The sequence below is a fragment of the Chelonia mydas genome, chromosome 7 (genome assembly GCF_015237465.2).
Source record: "Chelonia mydas isolate rCheMyd1 chromosome 7, rCheMyd1.pri.v2, whole genome shotgun sequence".
Lineage (NCBI taxonomy): Eukaryota > Metazoa > Chordata > Testudines > Cheloniidae > Chelonia > Chelonia mydas.
This window is the reverse complement of record NC_057853.1, coordinates 2935508-2947925: the sequence shown is the minus strand read 5'-3', so window position 1 is coordinate 2947925 and position 12418 is coordinate 2935508. Positions and strand designations below refer to the sequence as shown.

The 12418-nt window shown below is 44.4% G+C and overlaps 1 protein-coding gene across 24 annotated transcripts in view; it reads left to right on the top strand.

Moving 5' to 3' along the window:
- The window catches only part of FHIT (fragile histidine triad diadenosine triphosphatase), a 1053300-nt gene that overhangs the window by 813402 nt on the left and 227480 nt on the right, over nucleotides 1–12418 (top strand). For all 24 annotated transcript variants that reach the window (XM_043552284.1, XM_043552281.1, XM_043552273.1 and 21 more), the window contains 2 exons: nucleotides 11096–11241; nucleotides 12180–12209. In XM_043552284.1, the coding sequence (XP_043408219.1) occupies nucleotides 11096–11241; nucleotides 12180–12209 (176 nt within the window). The remainder of the gene's footprint in view (nucleotides 1–11095; nucleotides 11242–12179; nucleotides 12210–12418) is intronic.

Here is a 12418-nt window from a genome sequence, read left to right as displayed (position 1 = left end):
AGACCCCTGGGGCACTCCGCTTGATACCTTGTCCTAATTACAATCTTGTCCTAATTACATTTTCATGTTCATTTAGCTCTGATTCACAATTTCCATCATTATTCTTTGTAGTTATCACAGAATTAGTTTTGGAATGATGGAAAGTTTCAGTGGAGATGCTCCAGTCTGTGAGTGTGCCTTTGAATTATTTATCATTTACACAGGCAAAAATGGGGTTAAAATGTATTTTAGCTTGTAAAGAAGTCTCAATAACTTAAGAGGGTGGGTGGAAGGGGAAATGTGCCTTAATAGAATGTTATAGTTTATATTATTATATTAATTTCTGCTGTAGCAGCACCTGCGTGTCCCAGCTGAGTTCTGGGCCTCATTGAACAAACACATAATAGGGCTGGATAGAAAACCATTTTCCCATACTGTGAAAAATTGTGAGTTTTCAGAATTTGTTCTGTCACTAAGCAGGCCAAAGAGTCAAAATCGCAAAAAATGTTGTGAACCCACAAACCAAGAAAAATTTCGATCAATCAGTATTTTGTTTCAATCATTTCAAAATGTTTTGATCGTGACTTTGACTTTTTTACCCTATATTTACTAAAATGTAAAAATAAAAAGTTGTTTTGACTCAAAAAATCCAAAGCTTTTCATTTAAAAACTGTCCAAGCCTTACCCGGCTATTTCAAAACTTTTTTCCAAAAAAGCATCAAGTCGGGAGGTTCATGGAAACTGAACCTGTTTTGTGAACTGATTTGGTGCTGGCAAATTATCATTTTTTTCAGTGAAAAGACAGTTCAACAAAAATGCCAAACAGCTCTAATACGAGACAGTCCCTGCTGCGAAGAGCTAATACAGTCTAAGAGTAGCAGCCATGTTAGTCTGTATTGGCAAAAAGAAAAGGAGTACTTGTGGCACCTTAGAGACTAACCAATTTATCTGAGCATAAGCTTTCGTGAGCTACAGCTCACTTCATTGGATGCATGCTGTGGAAAATACAGTGGGGAGATTTATATACACAGAGAACATGAAACAATGGGTATTACCATACACACTGTAACGAGAGCGTGATCACTTAAGATGAGCTAATACCAGCTAATAGCAGTGGCGGGGGGGGGAGGACCTTTTGTATCCAGTTTGCAAATTAATTCCAATTCAGCAGTCTCTTGTTGGAGTCTGTTTTTGAAGTTTTTTGTTGAAGAATTGTCACTTTTAGGTCTCTAATCGAGTGACCAGAGAGACTGAAGTGTTCTCCGACTGCGCAACATTGATGACATCTTCATCATCTGGACCCATGGCAAAGAAGCCCTTGAGGAATTTGCAAACTGGATATAATTAACTTAGGCTTGAATAGAGACTGGGAGTGGATGGGTCATTACACAAAGTAAAACTATTTCCCCATGTTTATTCCCCCCCCCCCACCCCCCTGTTCCTCAGACGTTCTTGTCAACTGCTGGAAATGGCCCACCTTGATTATCACTACAAAAGGTTTTCTCCCCCACCCCGCCCCCGCTCTCCTGCTGGTAATAGCTCACCTTAAGTGATCACTCTCCTTACAGTGTGTATGGTGACACCCATTGTTTCATGTTCTCTGTGTATATAAATCTCCCCACTGTATTTTCCACTGAATGCATCCGATGAAGTGAGCTGTAGCTCACGAAAGCTTATGCTCACATAAATTGGTTAGTCTCTAAGGTGCCACAAGTCCTCCTTTTCTTTTTGCGAATACAATCTAAATAGACGAGCCTGGTAAAATGTGGGAGGGGAAAGGGAAGAACAGAAAGATGAAATGTCTTGCCTAAAACCAAGAGCTAGTCAGTGGCAGAGCGAAGACTAGAATGCAGGTCTCTTCTGTCACAGTCCAGTGCACCATCCACTACATCCGTCTCTACTTGTGCTTCGTGTTATAAAAACACAAACTGGCCCGAGCCAGTTTTGGCCTTTGTTTTGCACAATGCAGCCACGTGGCAAGTAATACATGTTACTCCATTGTTGTAGAAACTATGGTTAGTGCAGCAATTTATGTGTGAGACAAGCTAGCTAGCTGGGGACCAAACAACTGATCTGGGAAGTAAGGAGGTGTGTGAGGGAGAAAGTGGAAAAAACTCTAACAGGAGAAAATGGCAAGTAGCTTAATATAAGCAGCAGTTTTGCTAGAGGTAAGTGAAGGGAAATTTTTCATTTATGAATGGTTCATTGACCCACGATAACAAAGCAGTGCTGCAGAAGAAGGATAATGATCTATTTAAGTATCAGATGTCCTAAAGGCAAAGGCTTTCCTTCTTTCCTTTTGAAAAATGAACTCAGATTAAACAAATGTCCTTTTTCCTGTTTTACTGTTGACATGAATTTCCTTTTTATGAGTAAAATTAATTAGTTTTTCTATTCCTTTATTCCTGCTATGGAAATCAGGTCTGCATAGCAAGTTTCCAACTTTCCCCTTGGGCTCTAAGTTCAACCAATAGCGTCCTTTAGGAAGGTGCTTTGTACAGAACGCTTGGACGACTAGCAGATAAATTATTGGAGCTTTGTTACGCCCTATAGCTGCATTAGCTCAAGGTAGTGATAGAGCATCTTAGAACCAAAAGCCCTCAAAACCAGACCATTTTTCTAATGTTCTCTGTTTTCTAATTCCAGCTAGCTAAACACACATCACTACATATTTCTTCTGTTTCAAAATATTTTAATATGAGGAATTATAGTAAAAGAATTAGTGAATGTCTCTGCTATTCTGTTACATAACAGGTTTTCAAAAGTGCTTAGCGCCCACAGTTGGCAGGAGATTTCTCTCGTTCCTTTGAGAACAATAGGAGCTTCTAGGCGTGGAGCTCTTTTGAAAAAGCTGGTCCCAATTAGGCAGAGAACTGCTCCAATATTGTGTCTGTCACCATTCTGATTCTGAAAAGTGATCAAAACAGAACCGCCAGGAAACTTCCATTTTCTCAAAGCAGAATTGCAAATGTATTTTCCTTTGATAAGTTTTGCGAATGAATTGTGTCCTTGTTTATGTAAGTAAACAATCCTTTGCACTTATCTGAAATGAGAAGTCGCTAATATCGCCTGGGGTTTTTGAAACTCAGCCTGACATAACCTTTGCGTGAACCTCTTAACTTCAGCGTATCTGCAGGTTACAGCTGGAGTAGTATACAGTACGTTTATACAGTGATTATCTGTGTAACCCACCGATCAGGGGGTTAAATAAGGGAAGAAACAATGGGGAGGATACACATTTCTTGTTTTTGTTTGGAGATTCTGTATGTCTACAGACTTCCCACGGCTGGGTGAAGGGACTGTGCTAGATGGGCCAGAATCATCCAGAAATTGGGTGCGGTGGGCACTAGGTGTGCTCATTAGCCATTTGAAGCTACTTATTAGGCGATTTCCATTGTGGGCAAGCAGCCTGGTGGGGGACACCCAGTGTCGCTTTCTAAGAGTGGAACTAATGGGAACTCAAGGGAAGGGAGCAGACTTTATAAATAGGAGGAGTGGGAGCCAGACTGGAGGACCCACCTGTAGAGCAGCACAAGGGCCAGAAGGGTTAGTTGTAAGGACTGTGTTCCTGGGACTTTGCTGGTTTGTTGGACCTAGACTACAGGCTCATGGCGATCGGGGGAAGTCCCGGACGACTGGAAAAAGGCTAATGTAGTGCCCATCTTTTAAAAAGAGAAGAAGGAGGATCCTGGGAACTACAGGCCAGTCAGCCTCACCTCAGTCCCTGGAAAAACCATGGAGCACGTCCTCAAGGAATCAATTCTGAAGCACCTAGAGGAGAGGAAAGTGATCAGGAACAGTCAGCATGGATTCACCAAGGGCAAGTCATGCCTGACTAATCTAATTGCCTTCTATGACGAGATAACTGGTTCTGTGGATGAAGGGAAAGCAGTGGACATGTTGTTCCTCGACTTTAGCAAAGCTTTTGACACTGTCTCCCACAGTATTCTTGCCAGCAAGTTAAAGAAGTATGGGCTGGATGAATGGATGATAAGGTGGATAGAAAGCTGGCTAGATTGTCGAGCTCAACGGGTAGTGATCAATGGCTCCATGTCTAGTTGGCAGCCGGTATCAAGTGGAGTGCCCCAAGGATTGGTCCTCGAGCCGGTTTTGTTCAATATCTTCATAAATGATCTGGAGGATGGTGTGGATTGCACCCTCAGCAAGTTTGCAGATGACACTAAACTGGGAGGAGTGGTAGATACGTTGGAGGGTAGGGATAGGATACAGAGGGACCTAGACAAATTGGAGGATTGGGCCAAAAGAAATCGGATGAGGTTCAACAAGGACAAGTGCAGAGTCCTGCACTTAGGACGGAAGAATCCAATGCACCGCTACAGACTAGGGACCGAAAGGCTAGGCAGCAGTTCTGCAGAAAAGGACCTAGGGGTTACAGTGGACGAGAAGCTGGATATGAGTCAACGGTATGCCCTTGTTGCCAAGAAGGCCAATGGCATTTTGGAATGTATAAGAAGGGGCATTGCCAGCAGATCGAGGACGTGATCGTTCCCCTCTATTTGACATTGGTGAGGCCTCATCTGGAGTACTGTGTCCAGTTTTGGGCCCCACGCTACAAGAAGGATGTGGAAAAATTGGAAAGAGTCCAGCGGAGGGCAACAAAAATGTTGAGGGGACTGGAACACATGAGTTATGAGGAGAGGCTGAGGGAACTGGGGACGTTTAGTCTACGGAAGAGAAGAATGAGGGGGGATTTGATAGCTGCTTTCAACTACTTGAAAGGGGGTTCCAAAGAGGATGGCTCTAGACTGTTCTCAGTGGTAGCAGATGACAGAACAAGGAGTAATGGTCTTAAGTTGCAGTGGAGGAGATTTAGGTTGGATATTAGGAAAAACTTTTTCACTAGGAGGGTGGTGAAACACTGGAATGCGTTACCTAGGGAGGTGGTGGACTCTCCTTCCTTAGAAGTTTTTAAGGTCAGGCTTGACAAAGCCCTGTCTGGGATGATTTAATTTGGGATTGGTCCTGCTTTGAGCAGGGGGTTGGACTAAATGACCTCCTGAGGTCCCTTCCAACCCTGATATTCTATGATTCTATGGCTCCCTCATGCCGCTGGAGAAGAATAGGAGCAGCATTGCTGCAGGCTATGCAAATGTCAGCAGAAAGGGGGAATAACTACTATCTTGATGTCAGTATATTCCTTTCCCAAAATCTATTACATTTGCAGGACTAAAATTACAGTAAACAGTACTACTGTATTACAATGTCATGTAGCTTAATTTTCTCAAAACCATTCTTAGCGCTCTTGTTTTATTGCTGAACAAATAATTTGCTTACTTACCATACCGTATGTTCATCAATATTTACATGGAGTTAAAGTTGCTATTTAAGGGGCTCATTCTGCAATCATACTAGTGTAAATGAGGAGCAACTCCACTGATATCCACAGCGTGACACCGATGTGGAATTAGTTGAGCGTCAAGCCTTAAGCCGATTGTACTCGCACTAAGAAACGCCTATGCCATATAGTAAGTGTTTGCAGGATCCCAAATTAGGAATTATCATACTGTTTAGATTGTATGTAGTGGTAGGATAGATGGGGCAGTTGTGTTCTAAGCAAGACCTTTGTGCATTGTCTCAATACCCTTTCATTGTTTACTTGATGGTACATTCCGCTGACTAATGAAGTGCTCTGAGTGGAGGTAGAATAAGTAAAAATGTGTTTCCAGCATTCTGGACCTCAGGCTTAAAAGGAAACAGCTCTAATTAACTAACTGTACTTACACAAATACATAATGTTAATAATAGATGAGCATTTCTAGTGCTTTGCAACGGAAATGTTGCTGAAGTAATGACCATGGTTTTATTGATATAGTTCCAGATTTTTAAACTTGAATGCCTAAAGTTAGGGGCTTTACACCCAAGAGTCTCAAAGCAGTTTTAGGTGCCCTGTTTGAAAGGCCATTTTGCTTGAGGACTCACCCTCTGAAAATCAGACCCCTTTAAGCTGTCTCAGGTTGGATGCCCTAATCACTTACCCTCCATCCATTTTTAGGCACCTAAGAAATGCAGCCTGATTTTCAGAAGCGCTACATGCCAACTGTGACCCAGGGACCAGTTGGTGCCGACTAGCAGAAGGCATAGGGTATGCATAGTGACATACAGGGATCCCCTGGGTCAGATGTTGCAGTGTTTTCCCCAGGAATTGAAATGGAGGGGTGTGTCTGAATTTACGGCGGGGTGGTGGTCAGGGCCAATGAGGGGTGAGACCGAGAGGGTGAAGGTGGGCTGTATGGCACCATAGTAAAACCTGAAAAATGTTTCATGACTATTTTATTAGATTTAACTCATGTTTTAAAATCATCACACAAATTAAAGTTGGCTACTCAAGCCTTCTATGAAGCACTACATCTATATCCTTCTTGGTTTCTTGTTATAATTTTCATAGAATCATAGAATATCAGAGTTGGAAGGGACCTCTGGAGGTCATCTAGTCCAACCCCCTGCCCAGAGCAGGACCAATCCCAACTAAATCATCCCAGCCAGGGCTTTGTCAAGCCTGACCTTAAAAACTTGTAAGGAAGGGGATTCTACCACCTCCCCGAGTAACGCATTCCAGTGTTTCACCCACCCTCCTAGTGAAAATTTTTTTCCTAATATCCAACCTAAATCTCCCCCACTGCAACTTGAGACCATTACTCTTTGTCCTGTCATCTGCTATCACTGAGAATAGTTTAGATCCATCCTCTTTGGATCCACCTTTCAGGTAGTTAAAAGCAGCTATCAAATCCCCCCTCATTCTTCTCTTCCGTAGACTAAACAATCCCAGTTCCCTCAGCCTCTCCTCATAACTCATGTGTTCCAGACCCCTAATCATTTTTGTTGCCCTTCGCTGGACTCTCTCCAATTTTTCCACATCCTTCTTGTAGTGTGGGGCCCCAAACTGGACACAGTACTCCAGATGAGGCCTCACCAATGTTGAATAGAGGGGAACAATCATGTCCCTCGATCTGCTGGCAATGCCCCTACTTATACACCCCAAAATGCCATTGGCCTTCTTGGCAACAAGTGCACACTGTTGACTCATATCCAGCTTCTTGTCCACTGTCACCCCTAGGTCCTTCTCTGCAGAAATGCTGCCTAGCCATTCAGTCCCTAGTCTGTAGCGGTGCATTGGATTCTTCCGTCCTAAGTGCAGGACTCTGCACTTGGCCTTGTTGAACCTCATCCGATTTCTTTTGGCCCAAATCCTCCAATTTGTCTAGGTCCCTCTGTATCCTATCCCTACCCTCCAGCGTATCTACCTCTCCTCCCAGTTTAGTGTCATCTGCAAACTTGCTTGAGGGTGCAATCCACACCATCCTCCAGATCATTTATGAAGGTATTGAACAAAACCGGCTCGAGGACCGACCCTTGGGGCACTCCGCTAGATACCGGCTGCCAACTAGACATGGAGCCACTGATCACTACCCATTGGGCCCGACAATCTAGCCAACTTTCTACCCACCTTGTAGTGCATCCATCGAGCCCATACTTCTTTAACTTGCTGGCAAGAATACTGTGGGAGACCGTGTCAAAAACTTTGCTAAAGTCGAGGAATAACACATCCACTGCTTTCCCTTCATCCACGGAACCAGTTATCTCATCATAGAAGGCAATTAGATTAGTCAGGCTTGACTTTCCCTTGGTGAATCCCTAGTAGGAAAAGTAATCCACGAGCCTCACTACTTAGATCCATCCCATCTTCGTAGATTCCAAAGCCAGTAATAACGGCTGGAGTAATTTTAAGACAACAGCCGAGGATCACTCTTGAGAAAGCCAGAGGGTTTTCCCAGGTTGGACTAATTTGAACTTCAGTCCTACTGTATCTTCTATATTTTCCAAGATATTCAGTCTTTTTGGACTCTTGCTGAAAAAAGAATATAACGAGCACATTAAATTTATAGCTTTTTAAAATGTCTTTTGAAGAGTCTGCAGCTCGTACTAGTGCTAGTTGGAGTAAATGGCTTCTGCAGTGTGTATAGGAGACATGAGGGTTAAACTTTTCTCTGAGCAAAGTTTGTGCTCTACCATGTCTTCCAGAGAAGTTTGCAGCTCCATCAAATGCACAAGCTGCCATCTGTTTGGGGTCCAATTGACAAGCATTTAACTCGTCTAAGATGTGGGTTGTCACAGATTTAGCTGATGTGTCTTCTATTACTTGAACATCTAGAAATGCATCTACTGGCCTACCACTGACCTCAAGATAATGTACACAATGACTTAATACTTGATGCCCATTTGCACTGGTGCATTCATCAGCCATGTATGCAAATTTTTTGAATGTAGTGAGAGAGTTCTTCACTTTTCAACTGTTGAATCTTTCACTGTTGCACCACATGCTTCTAGCCTGTCAGTTGAGTTTCTTGCAGAAAGATAGTGAGCATTTGCTGGTCTTGTTCGGAGCCAGTGTTCAACTTCAGGATGAACAAGTGACAATGCACTTAACATTGGCCTCCAGTTTGTAGTGTGTGGTATCTCTTGCTTAAATAGAAAGTATGATGCCACAGCCATGTTTGTTCTAATGAACTGTGTTGTGTCTCCAGTATTCTTAACAGCCCCATTAACAGTCACCGGTGTTGTCCTTGGTCAGTGGAGACTCAGAGGTGCTTTCGCATGAGTTCACCTCCCAGGTGGGGGGCAAAATAGTACCTTACTCGTTCCTCCAGCTGCTCACTGTTCACTCTGGCCACTGTTGTTCATTATGCTACCGTTCACTCCATCGCTCTGTTGCCAATTGCCCTGCGCCATCACCTTCTGCTGCCACCTGCCACTGTGACCTCTGCGAGTCGGTCTCTTGAGGTTCCGCCAGCTCTCAGTGATTTCAGCTGAGCTCTCAGTGGGGGAACCTCGCTGCTAGTGCAGACTGGGCCGTCTCTTCCACAGAAACACTGTCCCACAGCAGGCCTAAGCATTTAGACCTGGTTATCAGTGATTTCAGCTGTAATGGTCACCTAACAAACCAAAAGACTATCTATGGCAGGGGTGGGCAAACTTTTTGGCCCAAGGGCCACATATGGGTATGGAAATTGTATGGTGGGCCACGAATGCTTACAAAATTGGGGGTTGGGGTGCAGGAGGGAGTGAGGGCTCTGGCTGGGGGTACAGGCTCTGGGGTGGGACCAGAAATTAGGAGTTCAGGGTGCGGGAGGGGGGGTCTGGGCTGGGGTAGGGGGGTTGTGGTGCAGGTGAGAGGTAAGGGCTCTGGGGTGCAGGAGGGTGGGACCAAGGGGTTCGGAGGGCGGGAGGGGGAATCAGGGCTGGGGCAGGAGGTTGGGGTGCTGGAGGGGGTCAGGGGTGCAGGCTCTGGGCAGCACTTACCTCAAGCAGCTCCTGGAAGCAGCGGCATGTCCCCCCTCCGGCTCTTATGCAGAGGCATAGCCAGGGGGCTCTGCACACTGCCCCATCTGCAGGCACCACCCCTGCACCTCCGATTGGCCCTGTTTTCTGGTCAATGGGAGCTGTGGGGGCAGCACTTGTGGCGGGGGACAGTGTGCAGAGCCCCCTGGCTGTCCCTACACGTAGGAGGCGGACGGGGGACATACCGCTGCTTCTGGGAGCTGTACGGAGCAAGCCCCCAACCCCACTCCCCAGCAGGAGCTCGAGGGCTGGATTAAAATGTTTGAAGGGCTAGTTTGCCCACCCCTTATCTATGGAGCCTAATCAGCTCTGTCTTTAAACAGTGGCGAGGGGCAGGTCAAATAGTATGCGTCTCAGGCAGACCATCAAGCAAAACACCTGTCCCCACCCTCTCTCTTGATGCCCTCAATCAGCACAGGCTAAGTACAGCTCTACTGCCCTTTACTCCTACAGTAAGAACAGCAGCATTTCATTACGCCCCTCCCCCACGCCCCTGCATTCAAGTGATTTGTAACCCAACCCCAGCCAAAATCTATCACTTGGGCAACACAGCTCTGTTTGCTGGATACCTAGGTAGATTAGGTGTGAATGTAAATACAATTTGGTCCTGAAGCCTTTCTCCCCAGCCCCCAGCTCATCACTAGCTGTCATTTAGACTTTGCTTAGGTTTCATAATTTGAAATTATTAGGTTGGCCAACATCACCAAAATGAATGTGCTGACATTGTCATAAAAAAACAACAGCTGTATAAGGAAGCTAGTCTATGTTCATACTTTTCAAATCTGATATACTTTTTTCAGATTTTATCATACACTCTATATGCGTTTAAAGTGTGTGTTAATGTTTCAATTCCAGTTCAGATTTCCAAATAATCACTAAATTGGCAACACTGCATGTAACTAGTTCACAAAACTGTGTGTGTGTGGGGGGGGGCGTGTAGGGGAAATTCAGGGGGGTGTAGGGAAATCCCTGGATATCTGCCTGATGGTTCACCAAAGGATGGCATGTGAGGTCTCTACCGAGAGCCAGTAGCTCACGGGTCATCGTAATCACTGCAAGCCCAGCTCAGTGAGTTCTGGGCACAGCAACAGTCTCTGTCCCCCTGTCCGGTGAAGCCCCCAACAGCCTCTGAGGCTCCCTGCTTGGTCAAAGTCCCAGTAGGTTCTCAGCAGCAGCTTCTTGCTTCCTACAAGGAGTTGAGCAGCATCTCCTTATAAGTATGGAGTTCCAGCAAGCAATCTCAGCTCCTCTCCAAAAACAGAGCCCACAGCATGCTCTCCTTGCATTCCCTCGAAGAGGAAGTCTCTCTCTCTCTCTCTTCCCCAAGGCATCATGGGAGTTGTAGTCAGGGTCTTCCCAACTGGAACACACCCCATTCAGTTCAGAGGCCCCTCTTGTAAACGGTGCCTACAATCGCGATAGGCTCTGAGTGCTCAGGACACTTTCCTGAAGACATTGCAATATCTATTTCGGGGCCTAACCTTAGACACCTAGGTGTGAAAATGTTGGCCCAGATGTCATATGTGTGAGGAAATGGGGAAGGTTTCTGAAGAAGCCACAATACTATTGCTGTGTTTTCACCATAAAACCCTTTCCTTTCCATTGTTTTAGTGGTGATCCTCAAATCAAGGTGAGTTTAAAAGTAAAGGGGAAATTCCCTTCAAGATGATGACCTATTGTTATGGCAGGGGGGAAATGAACAAACTGTTGTTCTGGAATACCTGGACTTGCACTTCTGCCTTAACGACTTCCACTTCAGATGTCCTTGTTTGCCCACTCCGGCCGGTGGAGCGTTTCCGTGATCTGCGACCTGAAGAAGTGGTTGATTTATTTCAAACGACACAAATGGTTGGAAATGTGGTGGAGAAACATTTCTGTGGCACTTCACTCACCATTTCGATTCAGGTTGGTAAACTGATTGGCTCCAAAGGCTTTGTTTCCTGTTCGTATTTTATCGAGCTTTTTACCCTGTCCCATAACCCGCTGACAAGAGGACAGTCAAACCATAGGAGCAGTAAATACTTAACAAATATAAGGAAGTAAAGTTTTGCTTTACTCAGCATAGCGTAACCTGTGGCGTTCACAGCTGAAGGAGGTTAACAATCAAATACCATGTCTGGATTCAAAGAAGAGTCTGGATAATTAATGGCAGCTAAAATGGTGCCTTTCCCTGCGAACACCACCCGGTGTAGTGCTTACTATTTTGAGAAGATCCATTGGTTTCTAGTACTAATCCTTGTAGAAAGTGTTTGCAGGGCACCGCTCTCAATGAGGGTATTCACAGTCCGTGATTCAAGGAGTAAACTCATTGCCCGCAGGCCAGAATTTCTCCCCGCAGACAAGGCGTTGGCTAGGTTCATTATATAGGTTTATTACCTGAAGTATTCTTTGAGGTGGCATACTGAACTAGATTGATCCAGTGGTCTTATACAAAATAACAAATCCTTTTGTTTAAACCAAGTCTGGATGTTAACCCCTTTTTTGACATAACAAGAATTTAAATAAACAGGCTGTGATTTAAAGCAGCACTTACAGTTCTGTATTTTACGTCCATGAATAACAGAAACGTTATTGCTAGCAATTAAAAACTTGGATCTGAGATCATGAAAAATGACAATTGTGCCAGTATTTATTTCCTTTTCACGTGTTATTTCTCCCTTAATCATGACCTGAAATGTAAAAGCATCTGGTCCCACATGCTTTGCGCTGAATAGGACCCAGGAGAATACTATAAATTAACACACAATGAAATTGGATTTAAATTATTAATGGATAATATTTCTGAATCCCCAGGAGATCCTTGTTAGTGCCACTTTTCTGATTCTTCTATTTTTTGCTTACAGGATGGTCCTGAAGCTGGGCAAACTGTGAAGGTGAGTGCTTATGCTTATTATGCAGGATACAAATTAACAAGAGACAATTATGAGAACTAATAAAAGATCAAAACTAGTCATCTGCAGAACATTGCTGTATCGTTTTGTTATCCTTGAGGTTAGAGAAATTCTGTGTCTGTTATGTCTGTCAATACTTGGATTGAGTTTGCATGGAACTGTGTTTACATTTCTCTTCTTTACTAGGCAAA